The 25,076-nt window shown below is 40.1% G+C and overlaps 4 protein-coding genes across 4 annotated transcripts; 2 read left to right on the top strand and 2 right to left on the bottom strand.

Moving 5' to 3' along the window:
- Positions 1-954: 954 nt before the first annotated feature.
- On the bottom strand, positions 955-1,509 carry LOC139945402 (asialoglycoprotein receptor 1-like). Its single transcript, XM_071942751.1, has one exon. The coding sequence runs from the start codon at positions 1,507-1,509 to the stop codon at positions 955-957; it is 555 nt and encodes a 184-aa protein (XP_071798852.1).
- Positions 1,510-4,667: 3,158 nt separating this feature from the next.
- Positions 4,668-5,192, top strand: LOC139945401 (asialoglycoprotein receptor 2-like). The gene has a single exon (XM_071942750.1). It carries the CDS (start codon positions 4,668-4,670, stop codon positions 5,190-5,192), a length of 525 nt encoding a protein of 174 aa, XP_071798851.1.
- Positions 5,193-6,957: 1,765 nt separating this feature from the next.
- On the bottom strand, positions 6,958-16,152 carry LOC139945089 (uncharacterized). The gene is made up of 8 exons (XM_071942347.1): positions 15,926-16,152; positions 15,379-15,475; positions 14,481-14,637; positions 14,143-14,328; positions 11,852-12,111; positions 11,080-11,301; positions 10,225-10,426; positions 6,958-8,716 (listed from the first exon to the last, which is right to left on the bottom strand). Exons 1-8 carry the CDS (start codon positions 16,034-16,036, stop codon positions 8,557-8,559), a joined length of 1,395 nt encoding a protein of 464 aa, XP_071798448.1. The 5' UTR covers positions 16,037-16,152; the 3' UTR covers positions 6,958-8,556.
- A 5,717-nt stretch (positions 16,153-21,869) lies between these two features.
- On the top strand, positions 21,870-22,436 carry LOC139945400 (asialoglycoprotein receptor 2-like). Its single transcript, XM_071942749.1, has one exon. The coding sequence runs from the start codon at positions 21,870-21,872 to the stop codon at positions 22,434-22,436; it is 567 nt and encodes a 188-aa protein (XP_071798850.1).
- The last annotated feature ends 2,640 nt before the right edge of the window (positions 22,437-25,076 follow it).

The following is a 25,076-nucleotide window of genomic DNA, read 5'->3' as shown; positions in this document are numbered from 1 at the left end:
TTTATAGTGCGTTAAATAGATAATGCCAAACCTCGCGGGTATTCAACAAGTTTCCGGAACCGTGTGTTCCCTTTTAATACATAATATAGCTTTTCAAAAACATTTAGTATATATTTACAACATTAGTATCGCTCTTGTTTCGCTCTTCCTCTCGTCTAAACTGCTATGATCAAACTAAACATTTGTATGTGTTGTCCAGTACAGAAGATTTGTGCATCCCCTTTTTCCCCCTTTTGTTGTTGGGGGGGGGGGGGTTAAGACTGAATATAATGGCCTCAAATGAGTTTGTAGGTGGATTCAAGGACCCATCGAGTTTGCTACAAGCTTGCGTCATTCATAATGAAACTAAGGCCGTTTCCGATCAGCTACGGCTACGTCTAGGGTCTTCATGCATCGCCATGCATGCATTGAGGTATCGGGCAGCCTTGGCAACTCCCTTAGCAGCAGCCGTAGCTGAAGCTTCAGCCACCATTTCGTTATTGTCGTCACTGCTGATTCATGCAGGTGGTGGAGCATCAGAAAAGTTGAACGTGTATATAGAAATAAAGTACTAGTAAGAAGAGATCAAGCGTTTAATTAGAGGTGACGTCATTCCGTACTACAATGAAAGTCAAAATAAAATGTTCATATTTGGATAAGGGATTTAATTTTCAGATAAGTATCGAGCAGCCAAAGACAGTAATCATGATTAGAGTATATTTCCTCATCAGAAACATGTGAATCAAGATTGTAGCAGCGGACACTCTCTTGAAAATATTCCCTCACGACTTGGTAGAGAGTGGCGTTATTGAGCTCACAAAAATGGGGCGTGGAACCAGACGAACTCCGCTTGATGTTGAATGAGAGACAGTCTTGGCGCTCCGTACATCGTCGTCTGCAGACGGCTACTGTGTCTGTTTGATATCTGTCCAGGGTGTGGCCGAAGAGACAGCGAGACACGAAGTAACCAGTAGACTAATCTATGGTCATGCAGTACACGTTCATAGCAGACTGGCTACGGCCGACTTGGCGAGGACGCTCACAGACGATGAACATAGGTCGACCTTTGGCCATATCACCCCAAAAGCCAAGTATGTCTGGATTCTTATCATCGTAAACATGGGTTACCATGAAGCCATAATCCTGATTTGCGTCCCATTGGTCATCGTCTGGTTGGTCGGGCTCCCACTTCCGATATTCAGTTAGATATTTACCATTCTCGATGCAGTTCCATTCACCTTCAACTTCAGCATCATTACAATTGATCCAAACACCTCTCAGATCTCCGTGGTGCTGAAACGAATTCAATAAGAACCCATTTTCGCCTTCTGAGCTTGGGACCATTATATATGCGTTGTTACGATCACACTCCATCACGGCAGTGGTCCAGTCGCCCTCCAGGGATCCATCTAGACCCAAGTAGCAAGACTCAACATAAGGTACCCATCCATAAGGGCAACCTCTCCCTGCAAAGACACCCTTTATCACCATGCCAATGACAGATAGAGCAACAACTGAGGTCGAATACATCATCAGATGAAATGAGCACTGTTTAACAATTTGAATCTGCCAGATTTCTTGAGGTTATTAAGAGTGGTGAAATCTTGGTGCTTAAATAGCGAGCATAAGTCAACAGTGAGTATTGCAAACCTGTGACGCAGTATGGACTTCGCTTTTTCTAAGGTATTGCGTATACTCCCGAATTCGTGACCAAACAACGACTAATTTAATTTAATAATTGCGAGCATTGTTGCGTAAAGCTGAATCTTTTGTTCATTTATTGGTTACCGGGATACGGTCAAACTTTGATATAATATTATTTCGTTTGGCCAAGACGTTATATTCAGTACGATAAGAACATGAAGAACAATTATGCACAAGCAAATTTAGTCAGACCTGTTACCAGTAGCACACGATAATCAACGGCAATTGCCGAAGGTATAACTTATTCCATCAATAAAACAACATTGCTAACACTGTGAGTACAATTCATTTGAAATGACAATTCTAACCATACACGGTGTCCGCCATTTTTGATCGTTGACTTTGGAAGGTTTTTTAGGCCTTCACAACCAGCTGGTAACCAAACTGAGTGAGGCCAGTAGGAATACTGGTTCCCTCATTATCATGTGGTCAACTGATGACGGCATGCACTGGTACTCGTCGCCTTTTGCTTGGGTATTGTGTGTTCGTGGGCACGCCATTATACACTTTCGATTTTTTTTTAAACACATGTCATGACACGGCGAAACGTGCGGAAACGGGTGAGTTTTCCTGTTATTTTCTCCCGGCTACGATGACCGATTGAGCCTAAATTTTCACAGGTTTTTTATTTCACTGTATAAGTTGTACTACACGAAGTGTGGGCCGTTGGACAATACTGTTTACCGAAAGTGTCCAATGGCTTTAATTTCAATGGGTGAAAAAAAAAAAAAAAAAAAAAAAAAACTTAACAAATTAGTGAGCCAAAGTAACTATAAATTTGTCAGGCCTCAAATTAAATAGTAACATTTTGGTGGTCATGCAAAAGAAACTGGTTATCGTGGCAAAATCACCTTCAATTCTAAAAGGTTATTTGGCATGCAGCTTTTGATTTTGACAATCGCTCAGTCCCAGTGTTTTTCAGCAGACCTCGGCAAAGTACTGGGTACAGAGTGCTATTACACAAATCGGTAAAGGTGAAACCTAAATTAATATTCTCAATATCCCCGATGCAACTTTAACAGCTATCGCGGTACCTGATGAAAAACCATGGAGGATAAAAATTGGATCATAAACTGCTTCCAGTCAATCTCAATGGTCTATAGTTAAGGATAATAGTGTAGAATCGACGGTTACGGAAGTATTAGGAACTCGCGTAAAGTTTAAAGAATTTTAATGACGGCATTCGAGCAGGGCGCCCTCTTGCTTAGAGGTAAAAGGAGGTTGTTCTTTAGCCTGAACATCTAACGTTACACTTCAAGGCTCGTGAATATAAACGTCAGAGACCTACCTCGAGTCCGGCGTGTATATTCACCTTTAACCTACCCTCATTTCAAATAGAGACATGCAGTTAAATTTTATTGCGGACGTTGACAGCAGCGACTGTTTGGGCATCTTATGTCACTGCACGTTTGATATCATTGTATCCAATGGAATCACTAGATCTAGCGGCAGGAAACTCTCTTTATCCTTGCGGATAAAGACAGGGGCCCAGTCTAACGGGTCAGCAGCTGTAACAGTTACTTCGAGTGGGCTTGCCAACAACTTAAGGTGCTTTGCTCTTGGCTGGCAAACAGTAATTATTTAAACAACTCTTGAATAATTGGGCTCTTTCGGCTAAGTGTTCCGAGGCGAAAGGAGGTTGGCGAAAACTTATGTAAGGGGCTTTGCTGTGGGATGCTGGTGACAGTAATTATTTACTTAACTCGTGAATAATTTGACTCTTTCTGCTACGTGCTCTCAGGCTATATTTATTTTATTATACTGCTTGTATTAAAAAGTGTTTGAATTAATTATTATTAAGGTCAATATCACTCTCATAGTCCGATCTGTGCGATCACTGGATGTTTGGTGTGTAGGTCACTCAGAAAGTAAGGTTATAATCGGTGAGATACTTTCCCAAAGCCTAGTGACTCTAACTTGAGAAAGCCGGAGACATTAATCAATGCTAGTGAGAACGACTATTATGCTAACTTAACATTTCAGAACTATTGAGGGCGCCTCACATTAATATTGAAGAATAAACCAAAACAATAATGGGTGTGTTCGATAAGCTTCCCTGGGTCGACCCCGCAGTGCTCACTGGGTGAGCCCCTGACAATTTCTAATCGAACGATCACACTCTCTTGTTGTGACGGCATGCACCTCAGATCCCCCCCCCAAGTGACCCACTCCACAAGCAGGGCACTGGGGGCGACCCGGGTGAGCCCCATCAAAACTATTCGAACGTACCGGGGCAGACCGGGTCGACCCAGGGAAGCTAAACGAACGCACCCAATGAACACACTTATCATTAGCTCTCACTGAAAAGTACTTATTTGGTTTTGTTCAAGAAGAGTTCACCTCTGTTTTTGATATCAGCCGTTATTCAATGTTTTATGCTAGCGACAACAGTCAGTGCAATTCTCACGTGTTTTCAGAATGTTGGTTGCGTCCACGTGCCCGAAGTTTTCCCTTCACTCGTAGTGCTTGAAGTGCGGGTTTATTTCAAACTATTACAAATTCACTGTCTCTGCCACAACCAACGCCCTAGTAGTAGAGACGACCATTGCACAACAAACCAAACGAGTCGTTCGATTGAGTGCGTCGATTGCGCATGTACGTTGCTGGTCAGTGGTCAATCACGGGTCGACTAAATATGCGCAGTTGAACTTGCTCGAAGCTGCCTAACGACCCTCGGTCAGTTCTTATAACAGAGCAATTCCATAGGGATCCACTGTGTTATTTTGCGCACGTTTTTTACACAGTATCATCAAGTTTATTTATCTCCGTCTGACGCCGCCGTTTCGGTGACAAATGGGGGATATATAAACCGAGGAGAGAACAGCAGAAGATCTATTAACAAGACCAATCGCCTTGCTGATTCGTGTCAACAATTCTACTTTAAACTCGTGTCTTTTTCACACACCTTAAAACTTAAAAGATATCAACGCAGTCAAAGTGAGCAAGTGACGGGTAAACAGATACCGAGCCAGGTGTGTCACGAAATGGCCTATCGAGTTATTGAAAAGATTTGTTACAATTTGGTGTCACTGTCTGTCATCAGCATGGTGATCAAAGGTGTCTTTGCTGCAAGAGGGTGCCCTTATAGATGGGTGCCTTATGGTGATTCTTGCTACTTGGGTCTAGATGGATCCATGGAGGGCCACTGGTCCGCTGCCGTGACGCAGTGTAACCTTCACAACGCATATATAATGGTCCCAAGCTCAGATTGGGAAACCAGATTCATACTTAATTCATTTCAGCTCCACGACGATCTAATTGGTGTTTGGATCAATTGTAATGATGAACAAGTTGAAGGCGATTGGAACTGCTACGAGAATGGAAATCCGACTGAATATCGGAAGTGGGATTATGATCAACCGGATGATGATACGCGCTCTTCTGATCAGGATTATGCCATGATGATAACCAAGGGCAACACAGACAGTCTTGGCCGTTGGCGCGATCTGCATAACGAATTCTCCCAGTACATCGTCTGTGAGCGTCCCCGTCAAGCAAGATGTGGTTAAATAAACTATCTCGCTGTCTCTTCGGCCACACCCTGGACAAATATCAATCGGATGGAGCGCAGACTGTGTCCCATTCAATTACAATCGGAGTAAGCTGCTACTATTCTTATTTCAAACGTGACTAAAAACTAACTTAACCAGTACATCGTCTGTGAGCGTCCCCGTCAAGCCAGATGTGGTTTATCAACTATATCGCTGTCTCTTCGTACAACCTGGACAACTATCCTATGGACACAGTAGTAGCCTGCAGACAACGATGTATGGAGCGCCGACAATGTCTCTCATTCAATAACAATCGGAGTTAGCTGCCACTATTCTGATTTCAAACGTGAATAACAAATAACTTAACCAGTACATCGTCTGTGAGCGATACGTCAAGCAAGATGTGGTTAAATCAACTATCTCGCTGTCTCTTCGGCCACACCCTGGACAAAATCAAACAGACACAGTAGCCGTCTGCAGACGACGATGTTTGGAGCGCCAAGACTGTCTCTCATTCAAAAGAAACTTTTCAAACTTTCAAAAGAAAATTTTCTGTAACCATGTTCTGAATCTGGAGCAATATCGGAACTTTCAAGATCGCCAAACTCTGTTAGTCGATACAAACGTCTAACTTTTCGACTACATTGAAAGCGGAGAACAAACCTGTCATAACTACAGACAGTTCAAATACCTTGACTTCGACAATTGGGGGACATTTTTACTGAGCAAACTGTAGTTTTTTTTACTTGTCAGTATTATATCGATAAATTCTGCCTTTGCTGCCTCATGGAAAATTGTGGTAAAACATTTGCTCGCCGTGAACATTTAAACTTCGCGCAAGATGCCACTTGTTGTTGCATTTTAATATTGTATTTTTTATGTTATCAATTTGCCTTCACCTGATTCATATTTGCTATATTGGTGTCTGAAGTAATGGAAAGAAAACAATGCACTCTTAGATATTACTTAGTGATACACGTAAACTGATTGAGGCACCATTTCAGGTATTCTAATTCATCAATTAGGTGTATGTCTTACCGGGAATGCTGTAGTACCCTGCCCTTATCGCTCCAAAACACACAGCTGGTTCTCATAGACCTACATAAAGCTAAAACCTCTCCATTGCATTTTCTCTTCTGGTCTAGCTCTATATATTAAAGAGCGTTGGGCATTTACATCCAAATTCAAGAAATGTCAAACTGAGCAAAGGTCCATTTTAAACACTTACCGAGTAAACATAAACAGTTTTTAGTTTTTCGAATGTATCCCATCAGTGAATTAAGTCATGTGGCTCATGTACATGGAATTTCAAGAAATAATATTTCAAGAGAAGTCTTTTACCATTACCTTCTGTAAACCCTTTAAAGTTATTTGTAAATCTGTGATTTTTTTTCTTCCTGTTCCGAAAGTGTATAAAGGCTTTAACAGTGCTATAACTACTGGGTATAGTAAGCCCACATTCGAGCAATTGCGCGCAGGAATCACTGAATGATTGATTTAACAAAGCACGAATTCTTCCCTAGACTTGCTCCTCCCCCACTTAGCCATACAAGATGGCTTGACTGCACCTGTAACAAAATCTGAGAGTAGAACAAAATTTACAACAATGTTGAACACCCCTTTTTACGAATGGAAGATGCGCACAAACCATTGTTGTGCTCGACTCTTGCAACAAAATTTGCACAAAAACAGTATGATCTTTTACAAATAGGTCACTTCGTAGTACGAGCCACAATATTATGACGTAAATTTATTTAAGTTACCATAATTAATTCAAGGTGCATCAAAGACAAACTTTTACAATGTTTATGAAAAAGCACTTCCTGCGAAAATTATAGCTCATTACAAATTTATTTCATTGTTTATGTACATGGTTAGAAAGGGGCATTTTGGTTAATAGGGTTTAACAAAACACTTGACTGACTTTCAATAAAGGATGATCTCAAATATATAGATATTACAGTTTTCTAATAGCTGCAGTCCATAGGAAACATAAAAAAAAATATAACGAGTCTCTTACCTCACGTTAAAACATGGTAATTTTTTTTTCTCCAGAACGCTCCTAGCCAAATTTCTCAAAAACGCGGGGTCAAGCATACCCGCGCGACAAAGGAATCGTGACGTCAGTGGCGGCTATTTGATGTGGAAAATAACGCCCTCAGTTTGCCAAAGCTGGAGAACTGTGTTCAAATCCAATTAGGGGAAAATCGTCACTGGCGTCAAGGGGTCATTGTAATAGATAAGCCGTTTTGACTCTCGGCTGAAAAAGCCGCGCGGCCGGGTGCATTTTTGACTCGAGTTGTTTATTACTAAATGCAAATTTTGAGAGTAAAATGGTTATTAACCGGTATCTACGATGTCTATTTGGCCATAAAAAGGTAAAAGTTGAAATATTGAGATCATCCTTTATTGGCTGTTTAACCTTTCACTGGCTTTCAGAACAATTCACACACATTTCTTCATTCCGAAGCTGCACTAACTTTGGGTAGATCTTTTTTAAAGCTATTATCTATTTTGTGAGATCGCATACAGCAATTTGAAGCCAATAATTGCGGCCCGGAAAACAGGAACAGAAGGCTACGGAAGCGTATCGCTGCCACATGAAAACTTACGTACACGTTAAGTTTACTTAGCGTTTACGTCTAAGATAAGTTATCGTGTACGTAAAAGATAAGCTATCGCCTACGTAGTATATTATACGTATAGACACTGAATACTATTGGTAATTGTCAAAGACCTTGCTCCTCACTTGGTGTATCCCAACATATGCATAGAAAACAAACATGTACAAATTTGAACTCATTTGGTCGTCGAAGTTGCGAGATAATAATGAAAGAAAAAAACACCCTTAGGATATAAAAAAGTGTTTTCCTCCACTATAAGAACGCACCATCAATACACGTAAAAGACCCCAGTACACGCTAATCGCAAAGAGAAGGGGTTCGCCCGATGTGTCTAGCAGTGCGACTATCTTCAATTATGAAGGCCTAGAAAGGAAGAAGAATAAGAAGAAGAAGTCATAGAGGTTTTACTTAAGGTTTGGTATACACCTGGGAAACTCCAACATTGTCGTTCTAGTAAAGATGTCTTTTGTGTCGGTTGTCTTTCTTGTCCTGTATGGCATTCCCAAATCAAGCAAAGACTTACCGGGTTTCAATAAGTCTACCCCATCCATACTATAATATACCATAAATGTATGATTGGCAAATGTGAAGTTGAAAACAAAACTGGTGAAAACCCTTTAATGCATAGCATGGCACGGTATACACAGTCCGTCCAGCTACCATATCAGACACCATGACGAACATGACGGTGGCCATAATAAGTCTGCTGCCACCTAGCGTTCCAAAGTCTCCCATTCGATCTATGGACTTTTCTTGAGTTATGGGTGAGCTAGTGTTGCGTTAACATAGCATGGCACGGTAAACACAGTCCGTCCAGCTACCATCTCAGACACCGTCACGTACAGGACGGTGGCCATAATAAGCGGTGTGAGCCCCATGATCAACCAGCAGACGACTGTTTCCAGTAAAAAGAGTTTCCTAAAAGATAAAAACAAAAATGTTTCTTCCATGGAAAGAAGTATAAGGTTCAAACATTAAAATGTATTGGAGGGATGCACATAAGATCGAGCATAAATGGTTAAATAAATTAGGAATCGGCCAACTGTCGCCTAAAAACGTATAATTTCTCCCTCCCAGATCCTTGAAAAAGCATGTAAATATATTAGGCAAATCAGGGCTTAGTCATACCAAAAATAACCCAAAGATAAAAAGAAGCATAGGCCTAACAAAATGCCTTAGAATAGAAGAGCAACATGATACAAAGGAGTCTATACAAAAGATACATACTTTGTACACACCAATTGAAACACGTATAGGTTTTCGTATAATGATAGAGAGGTTTCGCAAAGTCACCTATACTCTTACGTGAACGGATACGTCATAATACGTCATCACTTTTTGAGGTCCATGTGACGTATAACCGTTGTACACAAGTAAGAATAGTCGCTCAAAACGGGAATCTGTCGCCATACACGTAAGTAAACAACGAGTATATTTTGTTCATGTTTTTGTAGCGGATCGTTATTTTTTAATGCACCAGGTTTTCACCATGTCTATTAGAGGTATCATACATGGATGTAGTTGGACATTTGACCATGCTTCAGAAAAAGAGAAATTGACTAAAAAGTTAGGCGACGGATGTCAGTTTAGCCTGTGGTTTGTTTATGTACTGTACATTTGGTTAATAGCGCCCTCTTGAGCCTCAAGTTGAGGGTATTCGTTAGAATTTTGCGAAACAACTACACAGCTCACTTGACGCGAACGCGTACGGTTCGACATCTGTATGCGTATTCGCATCCGCGACTCTGCGAAACATCTGTTTGTACACGAACATAGAATGAGGTGCATGCTGGTCTAGTTAGGGATCAAACTTGAGCGCTAGCTAGACCAGCATGCACCTCCATTCAACACCTACATGCGCGTACCGAGTGTGTTTTGTGATCATGTCTATGGGATTTACATTGGGACCACCCGAACAGACTTAAATGCACTGTATTTTAAAAGTGAAAGCGGCGAAAGTCTTTTGACAGAGCCTCGGGTTCAATTCGCTCGTCCCCAGCGCCTTGCTTTAACCAAAGGCACTGGGATGGGCAAACGTATCATGCACTGTCATTGGTTTAATAATGCGCAGTCCCATCATGCATCACACTCACACTGCACCATATTTCTATGCACTGTACGCATGACGTACTTCCTGAACAAGAATCTGTGCAAGCGATTAGCCCATCCCAGCGGTCCTGGATAGACTGGCTGCTGGGGCCGAGCGAACGGGTTCAAGAGTTATAAAAGGCTTGTAATGTTTTTTAACTTAAAAATAAAAAAAATGCGGGACTTTAGAGACGATTGGTGGCAGCAGACTTTCCAGGTAAATTCCACAGTTTCCGGTAATGTGCACATGCGCAGAATTACGCAAACAATGAACGTGTACCTGGTATGTCTGCTGCCACCTAGCGTTTGAAATTCACCCATTGACATATGCCACTTACGGTGTTTTACTGATCCCGTTTTCTTGAAGCTGTAATCGCTGGAGGCGTGTATAGCACAATGCTGGTAGGAAAAACCCAACAGGAGGTAAGAAACAACCTCCAACTATTGCAAAATACAGGTTTACTTGAGGCACCGTTTCTTGCAAGAAAATCTGGAGGAGTATAACTAAGGGGCGTAGAACTAGTCGTTTCCAGCTGAAATCTGTCCGTTGATAAAGTAAGAAATGAACATGAGCTTGGACATGAACATGTTGCATTAATGAGCTTGGAGCATGGGTGGTAGGCGGTAATTATAGTGTATTATGTTCCTCTGTCCTACTGTTTACATGTATGTCTGTCTGTTTTGTTTCTTTGTCTCTGTCTGGCTGTTTTTTTACAAGCTTCTGCTTATCAAAACCACACTCGTATTTCTAACATTTTGTTTAAAGATGCTTATCAGATTTTTGGCCCAAAACATTAAAAAATAGATTTTTTTGAGTGAATGGTATTTCAAAGAGTATCACCCGCTCTAACGACAAAAAGTAAACTTTTACTTTTTATGGTCAGGAACCATGACAAAAATTTATAACGTTTCTTATAAAACACATAAGAATTGGTCACGTGATACATTGTCGGGATCCCGACAAAATCTAATTTTGAGCACTTTATTTCACTGCTACTAATAATTGGCGGACTTTTTCGAACAATGGCTCAAATGAAAGCTTGTAACTTTCTCGACCCCCATCAAAATACCTGTTGAATTTTAAATCAAAATTTTTGGGTCAAATCGGCCAAAAATCTGACATAGCATCTTTAATCTTACTTAAAATGTTTTTTTTTTGCTTTACTTAAATGCTAAGAAAGGTCACAACTTACCACCCGATGGTATCTCAAGTTTTTCCTCTAGGAACTGATACAAGGGATTGTTGCAGAAAAGTATAACCTGTAGAAGATGCACCATGATCAATGACGAGCCAATGGTCTTGAAGGCACCATCTGGGAGCAACGTCAGAGCAGAGGCATTCCCGGTTGCGCTTCCAAGCGACCCGTAGATAATGAAAACCGTAATGATAATAGGCAAGAATGCGACCGTGTTTACTGCAGGAATTATACAAAAATGAAATTAAAGACATTTGGAGACGAGCAGAGTTTACTGTTCAAAACGTCGAGACCAAACCGTTTAGAGCCAACACACAAAGATTTTAAACATGTTTGTCTGATTGTCCCGCATGTCTGCTATTCATTTTTATATTAATTTGTATAGTTACTCAAATTTGGAGACCGTCAAAACACTACACTCCCGGTCAAAATGCTTGGACCACCAATTCGCATCATTAAAAACATTCTCTCACGCTTCCCAAACTCAATGTTGAAGGCAGCGCAGACCACGCAATGAGAGCCAACATTAAAAGGAGGCAATGGGGCGGGGGAGGTGGGGGTGGTAACAAGATATGGCTGGGATGTAGGTCGCTAAATTATCCAGGAATCTTCAGGAGAAATTTTAAGTACTACCAACGATGATTATTACCAGTGTTGCTTGAAGGGTTTGGATACGTTTTTTCACAACACAAAACCAGCCTCCTCCTTTTTATACTTTGATATATCTCTACATATACATGTTGATGAAACAAAGCACAGTACGACTTACCGCAAGCCGATATAAGAACAACCTTCCCACCATCCGACGGTTCTTTCATGTCCTGTTGTATCGTTGGGAATATGTAGTGGACACCGGTTATATATATCAGTACCCCAATAATTTCTGCAAGATGGAAAAGAGGGGTCTCGTCATCCGGAGTGTCATCGTTGGTTGCACTGCTCGATTCCCCATCATTCGATAAAATCATCCCAAAGAGAACGACCGTGGCTGCAGCAATGTTACATGAAAAGGACAGCAACGAAACCAGCCTGTAATAGAAGATAATAATAATAATAACAATAACAATAACAATAAGAACAATAACAATAAGAACAATAACAATAAGAACAAGAACAAGAACAAGAACAAGAACAAGAACAAGAACAAGAACAAGAACAAGAACAAGAACAAGAACAAGAACAAGAACAAGAACAAGAACAAGAACAAGAACAAGAACAAGAACAAGAACAAGAACAAGAACAAGAACGAGAACGAGAACGAGAACGAGAACGAGAACGAGAACGAGAACGAGAACGAGAACGAGAACGAGAACGAGAACAAGAACAAGAACAAGAACAAGAACAAGAACAAGAACAAGAACAAGAACAAGAACAAGAACAAGAACAAGAACAAGAACAAGAACAAGAACAAGAACAAGAACAAGAACAAGAACAAGAACAAGAACAAGAACAAGAACAAGAACAAGAACAAGAACAAGAACAAGAACAAGAACAAGAACAAGAACAAGAACAAGAACAAGAACAAGAACAAGAACAAGAACAAGAACAAGAACAAGAACAAGAACAAGAACAAGAACAAGAACAAGAACAAGAACAAGAACAAGAACAAGAACAAGAACAAGAACAAGAACAAGAACAAGAACAAGAACAAGAACAAGAACAAGAACAAGAACAAGAACAAGAACAAGAACAAGAACAAGAACAAGAACAAGAACAAGAACAAGAACAAGAACAAGAACAAGAACAAGAACAAGAACAAGAACAAGAACAAGAACAAGAACAAGAACAAGAACAAGAACAAGAACAAGAACAAGAACAAGAACAAGAACAATAACAATAACAATAACAATAACAATAACAATAACAATAACAATAACAATAACAATAACAATAACAATAACAATAACAATAACAATAACAATAACAATAACAATAACAATAACAATAACAATAACAATAACAATAACAATAACAATAACAATAACAATAACAATAATAATAATAATAATAATAATAAGAATAATAATAATAATAATAATAATAATAATAATAATAATAATAATAAATAAATTACATTTGTATAGCGCTTCCCCCAGGCGTTTCAAAGCGCTTTAACATTGTCTGAAAAGATGTGTTTTTAGCTGAGTCTTGAATGAGTTGATCGAGGATGTGTCACGGATGGGAAGAGGAAGCTTGTCACGGATGGGAAGAGGAAGCTTGTTCCAGCAAGTTGTTGCAGCCACTGTGAATGCGCTATCACCATAGCGGGTATTCGTGCGTAGGCCATTGGGAAGTTGAAGATGTATGTTGGATGTTGATCATGGATGAAGAAGAACAAGACATTTCTCAACCCTCAAGTGCACAATAGTCAATTATTTGACAACTGGCAATGCTGATCTTAAGATACTAGTCATAATACTGTTTGTTGTTTGTTGTTGAATGATTTTCCCATCAAGGGAACTCGGCAAACAGCCAATCGCTCCCATACAAACATTAGTTTAACGTCTGTGATTATGAATTACACAAATCATGAAATTGTGACGACAATATTTCTAGTCACTGAGGAATAAACTAACTGTAGCAATCACACAGTCTTCCATATGGTCTAGAGATTGTGTTTCACCATTCTAGGGGCATACAGGTGAATATTTGCACGGGTGGGGTTTACGTGTTAATTGATACAGGACATAAGGTTCATTTTGTGCACGAGACACAGGGGAATTTCTTCGGACAGCGGACTGGTCTATGTTGTTAAAAACTCGGCGGGTAAACGAACTTGCCCCGGCCACTCTAACTTTGAATTATGTTACTCTTGCGTATTCTCTTATAAAGTGTGAGAAAATGGAATTTTAACTTAATTCTTAGGCAGAGTAAATGGTCTTTCTGGTAAGCAGCGTGTGGGTTCGAGTCACCGTCGTGCCATATTTGTCCTTGAGCAACCTACTGAACCTGTGACTGTAATTATTGTTCTGTTCTTCGACACGTAAAAGAACCCAGACGGAACATCGTGGAAGAGTAAAAAATAGTAAAAATTGCATTACATTCAAATATTTCACTCACCAAATATCTTTGGGTGTCTTCAGAAACGTTAGCGGGCAGGCAACGATGCCTATCGCAACGGGAAAATAGCAGAAGTAGCCCCGGAGTACCGGAACACCAAAGAGCATTATTAGTTCGGAACCGGCCAGAGGTACTGCTGAACCGGACAAGAAACATACACAGACCAGGAGAATATTCGCAACAGTTCTGCGTGATATAAAAATTACAATAAATAACTGAATTAAAACAACACTAGTTTTAGAAAGTGTAAAATACATTTCCAGCACGGAGCTTCGAACAATGATATAAAAAAGAAAAAAGAAAAAAGAAAAAAAAAACATAGAACTGGTTGACATTACCCTGCTCGGCTACCAAGGGCCTCAGAGCTAATCGCCCCATACGGATGACGCTCTGTTGGATATTTCTCGCGAACCATGTTCCAGCAGCGTGCTAGGAGCACCATGGTAAAAACAGCAGCGGAATAAACGAGACCACCAGTGACAAGCCCAAGCCATCCTGTGAAAAACAAAAACAGTCTTAAAATGTCCAGAGATATTTTACCGATACCTATACAGCGTGAGCCAAAAAGAAGTTGACCGGGATTGGTGATGTTTTCTCAAAACAAACAAAATGACACTCAAAAGTTCAGTAAAGCATATAAATTTAAAAATCATACTCTCCTGCTTATTAGAAGAAAAACAATTAAATAAATTGATCATTCTTGAGAGGAGTTATGTCTATTTTTATCAAGGTCTCATTATTTTCGCAAGCTGTCCACGGAATACTTGACAAAACAAAAGAATGACTTTTTCATACCCTTTGCTACTTACTCCATGATTAGATTACACAACCATGAGTGCTTTCAGGCATAACTTCTCTTAGAAATGATCACATTGTTTCATTCTTTTTTCTTCTTCAGATAAGCAGGAAAGAATGCTTGTTCAATCACCTGGATTTTGAGGTTCAGTTGTTGTTTGTTTTTTAAATCATATATCTCGGGGTAGTGTTTGTTGCTATCACAAGGTTGTGGGTTCGAATCCCCCAGCTAACCGCTGATTTCTAAATGACTAAAATAAATATTGTTGATTAGTTACTGAATCACAATTTCTTAATTTGTGTAATTTATAATCATATAGACGTTAAACCAATGTTTGTATGAGAGAGATTGGCTGTTGCCAGCTTGGTGTTTGTATCCCCTTGTGGGAGTTTGCCGAGTTCCCTTGATTGAATGATCATCTGAACATTATGTTGTCTTACCTGTACTGACCACTAGCACTGACGTCACCATTGAGCCATATCCACAGGTGCCTGCACTCAGCGAGAAAACCGTCTGGATTACACTCAACCCATCATCCTGCCAAAACATAATAACAAGTAAAACGTCAATAACTTAAAGACACTGAGACGTTTCTTAAGTGTTGTCAAAGACCACTTGGTGTATCCCACATACATAAAGTAACAAATCTGTGAAAATTTGGACTCAATTGGTCATCGAAGGTGCAAAAATATAATAATTTGCACAAATTATGCCTAATAAAAGGCTTCAGGCCAGAAGTCTTTTAGTATTTGAGTGGGATTACATTTGTCTGAAAAATTACGTTAGTTCAGAGGGAGCCGTTTCTCACATTGTTTATATCAACAGCTGTACCATTGCTCGTACACCAAGTAAGTTTTCATGCCAACAATTATTTTGAGTGATTAGCAATCATAGTGCCCAGTGCCTTTAATGTGCGGTGATCTTTATTTGGCAGAGGGAATCCCTTTTGTCTCAGTTTGTATGAGTATTTTTCGTCCCTGCCCTTACCTTTCCCGATAAGTCTCTCATACAGTCCTCATCCTGTCCTTGGTACAGACGAGTTCGAGAAGATTTCAGGAGGTGTAACTCCTGCCCGTGCTCCGTAGCTTTGTCGGCCATGATTGGTATACGGTGAGTTAACTGTATGAGTGTTTTGACCCAGCCTTTGGTTCTCACAGTGAAGTTTGTATGCCTTTCAACACGGTACTAGGCCTACAGGAGACTATTAATTCAGCTGTGACTACCAAAAGAAATCCACAAAAGAAAACGCACAAAGCTGTGATATGTTGTGTGAATAAACGCAGTTCTTTCAAAATCACTGATGCTAACCGGTATAGTGTAAGTATGTACATTGTTGGCAAACGAAACAACTGCAAATGTTAATAGAGGGTGAAAATCCAACTATACATACTACAAGCTGGTATTCAGGGCAAAATTTATGAAAGCATGTAAATCATTATAGTTTATTCATTTGTGTTGCGCCCATTCCAAGCAAAGAGTTGGCGCTCACGGAAACGGGGAGTTATTGGCTTCAAGCGTACTTCACGGGTTAGCAGGCTGGGAGTTTTGGCTTGCCCACGTGCGTACACCACATAAATGGGAGGTATTTAAAAGTGAATTCACATGATTGTAATTAGGGACCAATCTATTTTTAGATTTAAAACTAAATCTTTTTAGATTTGAATTTTAAATGCTTTAGGCTTATTTTAAATCTTCAAGTAGGTTGGACCTTACAATAAACTGCAAACCGTTGGATTTAACTTTTAAATCCCTCCACTTTAGAGTAGTGTTTTATAAAGTCATTTCAATTGCAGAACCTCTGCACTAGCTGGCCCGGACAAAGCGCTTGTTGACACAGCTAGTGCAGAATATCGGCAACGGCCCGGAGAGCAGAGAATGGTGATCGTAAGGGCAGAATGCAGCGGCAAATAGAGCCATGTGATATAGGGCCCTGTGCCTAATTTCATCGAGCTGGTTAAGCAAAAAAAAAAAAATGCTTAAGCACGAAAATAGCTTGCTTATTTACACACTGGCAAAAATTTAATGCCATATTATTGCTTGTGACTGCAGTGTTTAGCTCGTGTTTACTTAGCATAACAATTGAGTGGAGTGTTGGCCGGTAGTCTAATTTGACTAATCAACGATTTGTTTGCTTAAAAGCAAAATTGTATTCTTGAGCAGCCCCATGATTAACATCATGTTTTAATGAATTTCGTCTGACAATAAAGGTATAGTTTACTTTCCGAACATGAGATTTACCATTCAGCTGTCCACAAATTCGCTCAGTTTTCTAAATGCACCAAAATAATTATACTGGGCAGAATTATATTATGCTCCCTTTTTTTCAGGGAAAGGTGGTTAGGAATACGCTTACTTACAGTGTGTTCCTGTTATTATTATTATTATTAGTAGTAGTAGTACAGTATAATTGTATTTTATTATGCCATTTCAACGATAAAGGCCAGTGCTTTCAGAGGAGCTAGGATAATAAAAAACATAGTAATTACTGTGATCCGTAGACCTGCCCCCCACATCTGGTTGTAAAACAAGTAATAAAACGAATAATAAAATATAATTATAATATCACTTTATGTACAGAAAAGACACGAAAATGAACTATTAATAAAACATGTTTATGAATATCAAAGGGTAGCGTTATAATGCATGAAATTATGTGAAACATTAGGCCTACATTGTTTGCAAACAAAACTTGTCTAGCGGAATGTTACAAAGATAATTTATAGTTAATAGAAGTCCCAAGCTTGCATCATGTGATTTCATGGCACCTGTATGCTTTTGCTGTCAAGAAAAGTATTAACTTATATATTGTTTACGATTTTCGCCTGTCAAATTAGAAATAGTCTAGTTCTTCAAACCGATAATTACTAGCTGGCATTACAATGCTTAGTTTTCTGAAGGCTCGTGAGGGAACCAGACTACTGCAACAGAATAATTATCCTCTATGTTCATCTCTCTAAAACTAACGAATTTTCTCAGAACGCACCCCAATACTTACCTACATGTTCGTTTATGTTTCCCACGAAATTCATTATTAGTCGTCCTCAGAACGAAAAAAACAAAAACCCGCCTCCATCTGTCGGTCGGTGGCGCTGTTTATTGAACTATGCAAACTTGTACAAAATAAACACTACAGGAAAGAGCAGTGTTGTGTTCAAGACCGTTACACCCGAGACCAAGACAAAGACCAAGATCAGCATGTCCAAAGAGGAGACCAAGACAAAGACCAAGATCAGCATGTCCAAGGGGGAGACCAACACCAAGAAAGTCGAGACCAAAGGGAAGACGTGTCGAGGGGAACCGGTCTCGAGACCTCCAACACTGAAAAAGACAGGTCAGATTCAGTGATTATCTTGTATTATGGGTGCGTTCGATTAGCTTCCCTGGGTCGACCCCGCAGTGCTCAATCGTGTGAGCCCCTGACAAGAGCTAATCGAACGATCACACTCGCCCTCTCGTGGTGACGGCATGTACCTCAGGTCAGCCCCAAGTGACCACAAGCAGGGCACTGGGGGCTGACCCGGGTGAGCCCCGTCAAAGCTATTCGGACGTACCCGGGGCAGACCGGGTCGACCCAGGAAAGCTAAACGAACGCACCCACAATGATATCATTGGATAAAGGTGCAGTGACATGAGCTTTCCATAGCTGTGTTTTGATTAGTTAGGAGGATGTTGGTGCAATCACCTCGTACCAATCAAAGCACAAATTATGGAAAGCTTTTTTTGCATATGCATGTACTTGCGTGTGATGTTGGTGTAGAATTTGACTACGTTCATGTGAATTAAATGTAGGTGAAAGGTGAAGATACACGGCGGCTGGAGGCCAGTCTCTAGAGTTATTCACGAGCCTCCGAATGTAACGACAAAATTAACCAATCATTTCTCTTTCGCTTAAAAAATGCAATAACTTCTTTGGACCATATAACATGCAATGCCGCGGTATAAGACTAATCAATATTATTGTGCGTCACAAATTTGCAACACAAGTTCATCTGTCGATCGAGTTATTGCCGTAATTTGGTAATAATATTGCATTTGGTGTTACTGTCTGAAATCTTCATGGCTGAAAAAGATAACAATAACAAGTTTTAAACGTATACCAGGAACGACCAAATTAACAAGTCGTTTCTCTTTTCGTAATTTAAAATTATTGACTTATAATTGCATACAATGCAATCACTTCTTTGGACCACAATATGCAATGCCGCGGTAAAAGACTGGTCAATAGTGCGTCACAAATTTTCAACACAAGATCATCTCCCCGAGTTAATGCCGTAATTTTGTAACAACTTGTTATTTAATCCCACTGTCTGTTATCATCATGGCTTGACGAAATGATAACAATTATAACAACAAGTGTTTAGCGTATCCCAGCAACGGCTAAATGGACAAAATATTCCTCTTTTCCACATCACTGCATCAAATGCAATCACTTCTTGATCTGCAATTTTAAATGCAGCGCTACAGAAAAAAAGACTATTTGATACCTCGTCACAAAATTTGTAAGACTCACTGCAGATTTTTGCATGCACAGCATCACCTCAAAGATCCATCAACTTGCAAAATACCGTCTAGAAATCTTCCAGTCTCTAATATATTAAAGTGCTCATTGTGTCTGATGATGACTTCAATGACAGTTTAACTCTATCCGTTATCATTATGGTAACAAAGGGTGTCTTTGCAGCGAGAGGGTGCCCTTATGGATGGGTGCCTTATGCTGAGTCTTGCTTCTGTTCTATTTTTTAAACGTTTTGCCTCTGTTCTATTTTAAATTTTCTTTGTTCTGCCTTTTATCCACTATAAAAGATAAGAAAAAGTGGGGAAAACAGTGCAGGTACTGTGGTAAAAAATAACTTTAATCCGTGAACAACTTGGTGCCAGATGCCGGCTTTTTTGTGTGTAATGTTTTCATTGTTCATGTTGGTTGTTAATTTCACTGGACCTTTATCTGATTCATATTTGCTTTATATCGTAAGCAACATAATGAGGGGTCACTGCAACCAAATTTTATGTTTGAGAAAACAGTTAAGAAAGTAGATGATTTTACGACATATTTGTAAATAAGGGAATAAAAGGGTAGCGACGAGTTCTTACACGACCGTTTAAAGCCGGCAGGGTCGAGTTGCAGTGTGATAAAGGCCCGAGCCGATGGCGAGGGCCTTTAGCGCACGGCAACGACCTTGCAAGGTTTTAAACGGACGTTTAAGAGTGAGTCACTACTGATTTATTCCCATTCATAAATGCCCTTTTGTTAAAAAACGTTAAACAATACAATGACAGACACTTTGACAGTTGAAAATTTGAGGTTTGAAATATTGTTTTCAAAAACTTTGTGAAGAGTCTGTTGCGCGTGGGTTGTGTGTACGCGCGCGCGCTTAAAAATGGATTACGCGCGCGCGCTTAAAAGTAGATTACGCGTAGTTACTAATAGCTATGAATTGCGTTCCGCGCATAGAGTTATATATAAGAACTATAGCGCGCACTGGCCTGTATACGCGCCCCAGTATGCGAGCAGGCGGCCATTTTCTAAGTTGACAAAACAGCTATCTCACAGCGTGTGTTTGTGCGGCCATTTTGTAAGTTGAACAAATAGCATCGCGTGAGCGTTCAATAAAAAAAACCTCAAACGTGTATTTCATATTCAACGCGCGTGCAGAATGACGCGCTTGTCATCTTGCGGTCCCGTGGCGTTTGTGCACGAAGCATCACTCGTGCGCCCTCTAGTTCTTATATATAACTCTATGGTTCCGCGTGATAATCTTGCGCGCCTGACACGCGGAAGCAAACCGGTTATAAACACTGGTCATTATCAACCAGTCAAACACCCCCACGTGACGTTTTCTCCACCAATAGGAGTAGAGAAACTGTCTAGGGTATTTATGAATGATTTTTTTAATGGTTCATCCTTAGCACTATGTGAAATTACTGTTGATGTACAGCATGCGTTAAGAAAAGAACAGTAAGTGGTCTCAACTGTGGTGCACGCTAACTGGTCATTGCATATGCTTATTGCTCTAATTTACGTGTGTAGGATTCCTTAGGAATGATTGGATCACAAACAACCCCAAAACACATCGGGCCAAATATGAATTCGAACCGTTTACCTACCTCCCCCCCCCAAAAAAAAAAGAAGAAGAAGAAGAAAAAAGAAGAAGCAACCGGTTCAAAACAGTTTATAAGAGTTAAAATATTTACGTTGTGACGTAGCCTGGCCTAAATTCGTCACCATAATTGTTCAAGATTTGTTGTGCAAAATTTTTGACAAATTTAATGTTAAAAGCACTTATAGGCGTACGATTAGTGGGGGAAGTTTGTATATTTGATGTACTTTCACCTTTTTGTCTTCCCAATTTTTGGAGGCTATGAGGAAATAAATAAATTAAGAAATAAGTAGCACAGTACTAAGATATTTTATATTTATTTATTTTTTGTTAGAAAGGGGGATTATTACTAATGGTATTTACAAACACTAAAAGGATTAGCTGGTACGCAAAAGGATTTTTCATTAAATTTTCGTCGGCAGCCAAGAAAGCAACGTAACTTTATTTCGAGGGAGCCAACTAATAGGCCAAAGGAGAGAAAAACATTATTCGAAGGAACAAAACAGTATTCGAGGAAGCATATAATTTTTTATTTTACCTTGTTAATTTCTACGTTTATACCGGTATTCCCTTTTGGGCTCCGTAGAAAAGCGTGCTTTGTGTTTGTCTTGTTGTACATTAAGGGGCGTCATTAAGGCAGCACCATGACCGTGCATTTTCTGCACGCTATCCTTTCTGTGACAATGATTAATTTAAAGCACTCTAATATTCTAAGTAGGAATCTTTTGAAAGACCACTCGCCTCAAGAAAGGTAGAGTTGAGGCCATACCGATTGGCAGACCTGACTGAAATCGCTGGTAGAGACGTACATGTGAGCAATTCAGTGGCACAAGATGGCCTGTCGAGTTATTGCGGCAACTTTTAACATAGTTTCTTTTACTGTCATCATGGTCAGCAATGGTCTCTTTGCAGCAAGAGGATGCCCTTATGGATGGGTGCCTTTTGCTGATTCTTGCTACTTGGGTCTGGATGGATCCATGAAGGGCTACTGGTCCACTGCCGTGATGCAGTGTGATCGTAACAACGCATCTATAATGGTCCCGAGCTCAGACGGCGAAAATGAGTTCATATTCAATTCGTTTCAGCAACATGGATATCTAAAAGGTGTTTGGATCAATTGTAATGATGCTGAAGTTGAAGGTGAATGGAACTGCAACGAGGATGTTAAATATCCGACTGAGTATCGGAAATGGGCTCAAAATCAACCAGATGATGAGAAACACGTAGGTGATCAGGATTATGGCTTCATGATAATCCGTGATTACAAGAATAATCCTGATATGCTTGGCCATTGGGGTGACGTGTGGAAAGATTATGACATGTTCATCGTCTGTGAGCGTCCTCGCCAAGTCAGCCGTAGCCAGTCTGCTATGAACATGTACTGCATGACCATAGACTAGTCTACTGGTCACTTTGTGTCTTGCTGTCTCTTCGGCCACACCCTGGACAGATATCCAACGAACATAGTAGCCGCCTGCAGACGACGATGGAGCGCAAAGACTGTCTCTCAATCAATATTAAGCGGAGTTCGTCTGATTCCACGCCCATGTTTGTGAGCTCAATAAAGCCCGGTTCTCACTTCCTGCGAATGCGAATTTGAAGCGACTTTGACGTGAATTTGACGTCACAACCCTCCTTTCGCACCGATATTCGCAAGTGAGTTGAACAAAGTTGAACTGCTGCAAATTATTCGTTGCGAATTTGTGACGTCAACATTCGTATCGCATTCGCATCCGCAGGAAGTATGAACCGGGCTTAACGCCACTCGGTACCAAGTCTTGAGGGAGTATTTTCGAGAGAGTGTCAACTGCATGCTACTATCTGGATTTCACATGTTTCTGAAAAGTAGAAAGACTTTTGTCACAAATTATTTTTGTAGTTGCGCGGTTAGTTATCTGAATACGAGGCAAGATAAGTCCCATGTCAAGATACCCGAGCACTGTACTATAATTTCGAGATTTTCGAGCATTTTATTGAAACTTTTTGTATTTTTCCTTGTGGACCGAGCGACAGATAATTCAAAGGAATACAACGCGCCTGATGTTCATTTGTGTGTTACTTTCTTCCGACTGAAAGAGAACAAATCAATGAAAGTGATAACAGACAAACACTACTCGCCGTAAACAATAACCCTTGCACTCAAACACAACACTTTATTTTGCGGCTGTTGTTTCCCCGTAATTTAATTTTAAAAAACAAGTTTTTTGTATTGGTGTTACATTGGTGGTACGAGATGACTTTTACCTCTATATAGCATTTTGATCTATTCTAAGTACTCTAATGCAAGGAACGTAAAACTGCCTAATGCTCCACCTGCATTGAATGGAACATAAACATTTGGTTTTTGAATCATCCGATTGTTTTCATCCTACATCAGATATGTAGACATATACAACAAAACTAACCTTTGAAAATTGCATTTCTAAAGGTGATAGCGTTTTTGACACATCGCCGAAAATCCTTTGCGGTTTAGTCCATGCAGGAAAAGGAATACACAATCTGGGAAACGTTTCAGACAGTAACGTTTCTCAAATTCATATTTTCGGGTAAACAAACCATTGTCTGTCTTTATAACCACATCACTTCGAAGTGAATTTATTCTCAAAATGCTTTATGCTCTCGAACGTTGATGTGGGCCTATTTCTTCTAAAGTAAGTTGTCATTACATCTCTGTGGTACCCGCTGCCTAACATATGATTCGAATTGCCTCTAGGTACCGGGCAATCTCATTGGTCTAGTAGGTATGACTGCTATTAAAGACACTGGACACTTTTGGTAATTGTCAAAGACCAGTCTTCTCACTTGGTGTATCTCAACATATGCATACAATAACAAGGCTGTGAAAATTTGAGCTCGATTGGTCGTCTGAGTTGCGAGATAACTGTGAAAGAAAAAAACACCATGGTCACACGAAGTTGTGTGCTTTCAGATACCTGATTTTGAGACCTCAAGTTCTAAATCTGAGGTCTCCAAATCAAATTCGTGGAAAATTACTTCTTTCTCGAAAACTATGTCACTTCAGAGGGAGCCGTTTCTCACAATGTTTTATACTATCAACCTCTCCCCATTACTCGTCACCAAGTAAGGTTTTATGCTAATAATTATTTTGAGTAATTATCAATAGTGTCCACTGCCTTTAAACATTGGTGTATATGGGTAAAACCAAAACTACTTTTCTTTATCCCCGAAGCAAATTTAACATCCATAAAGTTGTCAGTAATTCTCAAGAGTGATCATCAAACACTTACCTTCCCTTTGGAATTATTACCACCGGGTTTTTCAGCACTTATGTAAATCCAGGTGAATACTAATGGGGTCATGCGATGCAAGGGGGCGTGGTGTTCATCACACCTCCTCTCCAATTGCTCATCAGCAGTGATAATGAATAAAATGGCGGCTAAGGCTATGGCTACGGCTACGGTAGATGCTTAATGGATTGCTTAGAACCCCCAATTCTTCAACGCATGATGATGCGTCAATCCAGCTGTAGACGTAGCCATAGCCGTCATTTCGGACACGGCCTGGTACTAACTCCCATAGGCCCCTTTCGAAACCACGGCTTCGGCTTTGGATTCGGCTTCAGGCCGTCTGAAGCCCTGACCCCTCAAAGCACGCTCAAAATGTCAAAACAGGCGCGGGCCAGGCTAGCCTGAGCCGAAATCTGGAGCCGTAGCCGTGGTTTCGAAAAGGGCCTTAGAAACGGAAGTTTCATTATCAATGCTGTTAGTTTGTTGTATACACGTGGGATGGATCTTTGAGCTTACCTTTCTTTTCAAACGAATTCAAAGCCATATTTCAAAATTTTGAAAGCAAATCCGTACCTGCCCTCCCTTCCACTTCACCACAACTGAGTTATTAAGTCACTGGAATTCTCATGTTCAATTATCGTGTTACACCTGCCGTGCTGGTTAATCAATAAGTGTGTACTTGGAAAAATACGAAAATGAGGCAATGCAATTCTCGCGTGTTTTTAAAAGTTTAATTGCATCAAGGTGGAAAATGGAAAATGTCATAATCCAACAAAATGCAGAGATAACCTT

This window comes from Asterias amurensis, chromosome 12 (assembly GCF_032118995.1).
Source record: "Asterias amurensis chromosome 12, ASM3211899v1".
Taxonomy (NCBI): domain Eukaryota; kingdom Metazoa; phylum Echinodermata; class Asteroidea; order Forcipulatida; family Asteriidae; genus Asterias; species Asterias amurensis.
The sequence above is the reverse complement of the archived record's forward strand: the minus strand, read 5'-3'. Positions and strand labels throughout refer to the sequence as shown.

Coding starts and splice junctions, on each gene's coding strand:
- LOC139945402 (XM_071942751.1), bottom strand. CDS start 1,509: ATGTATTCGACCTCAGTTGTTGCTCTATCTGTCATTGGCATGGTGATA.
- LOC139945401 (XM_071942750.1), top strand. CDS start 4,668: ATGGCCTATCGAGTTATTGAAAAGATTTGTTACAATTTGGTGTCACTG.
- LOC139945089 (XM_071942347.1), bottom strand. CDS start 16,036: ATGGCCGACAAAGCTACGGAGCACGGGCAGGAGTTACACCTCCTGAAA. Junction 14,329..14,480: donor GCCCTTGGTAGCCGAGCAGG/GTAATGTCAACC, acceptor TATATCACGCAG/AACTGTTGCGAATATTCTCC. Junction 11,302..11,851: donor TGTTCTTATATCGGCTTGCG/GTAAGTCGTACT, acceptor TAATTCCTGCAG/TAAACACGGTCGCATTCTTG.
- LOC139945400 (XM_071942749.1), top strand. CDS start 21,870: ATGGCCTGTCGAGTTATTGCGGCAACTTTTAACATAGTTTCTTTTACT.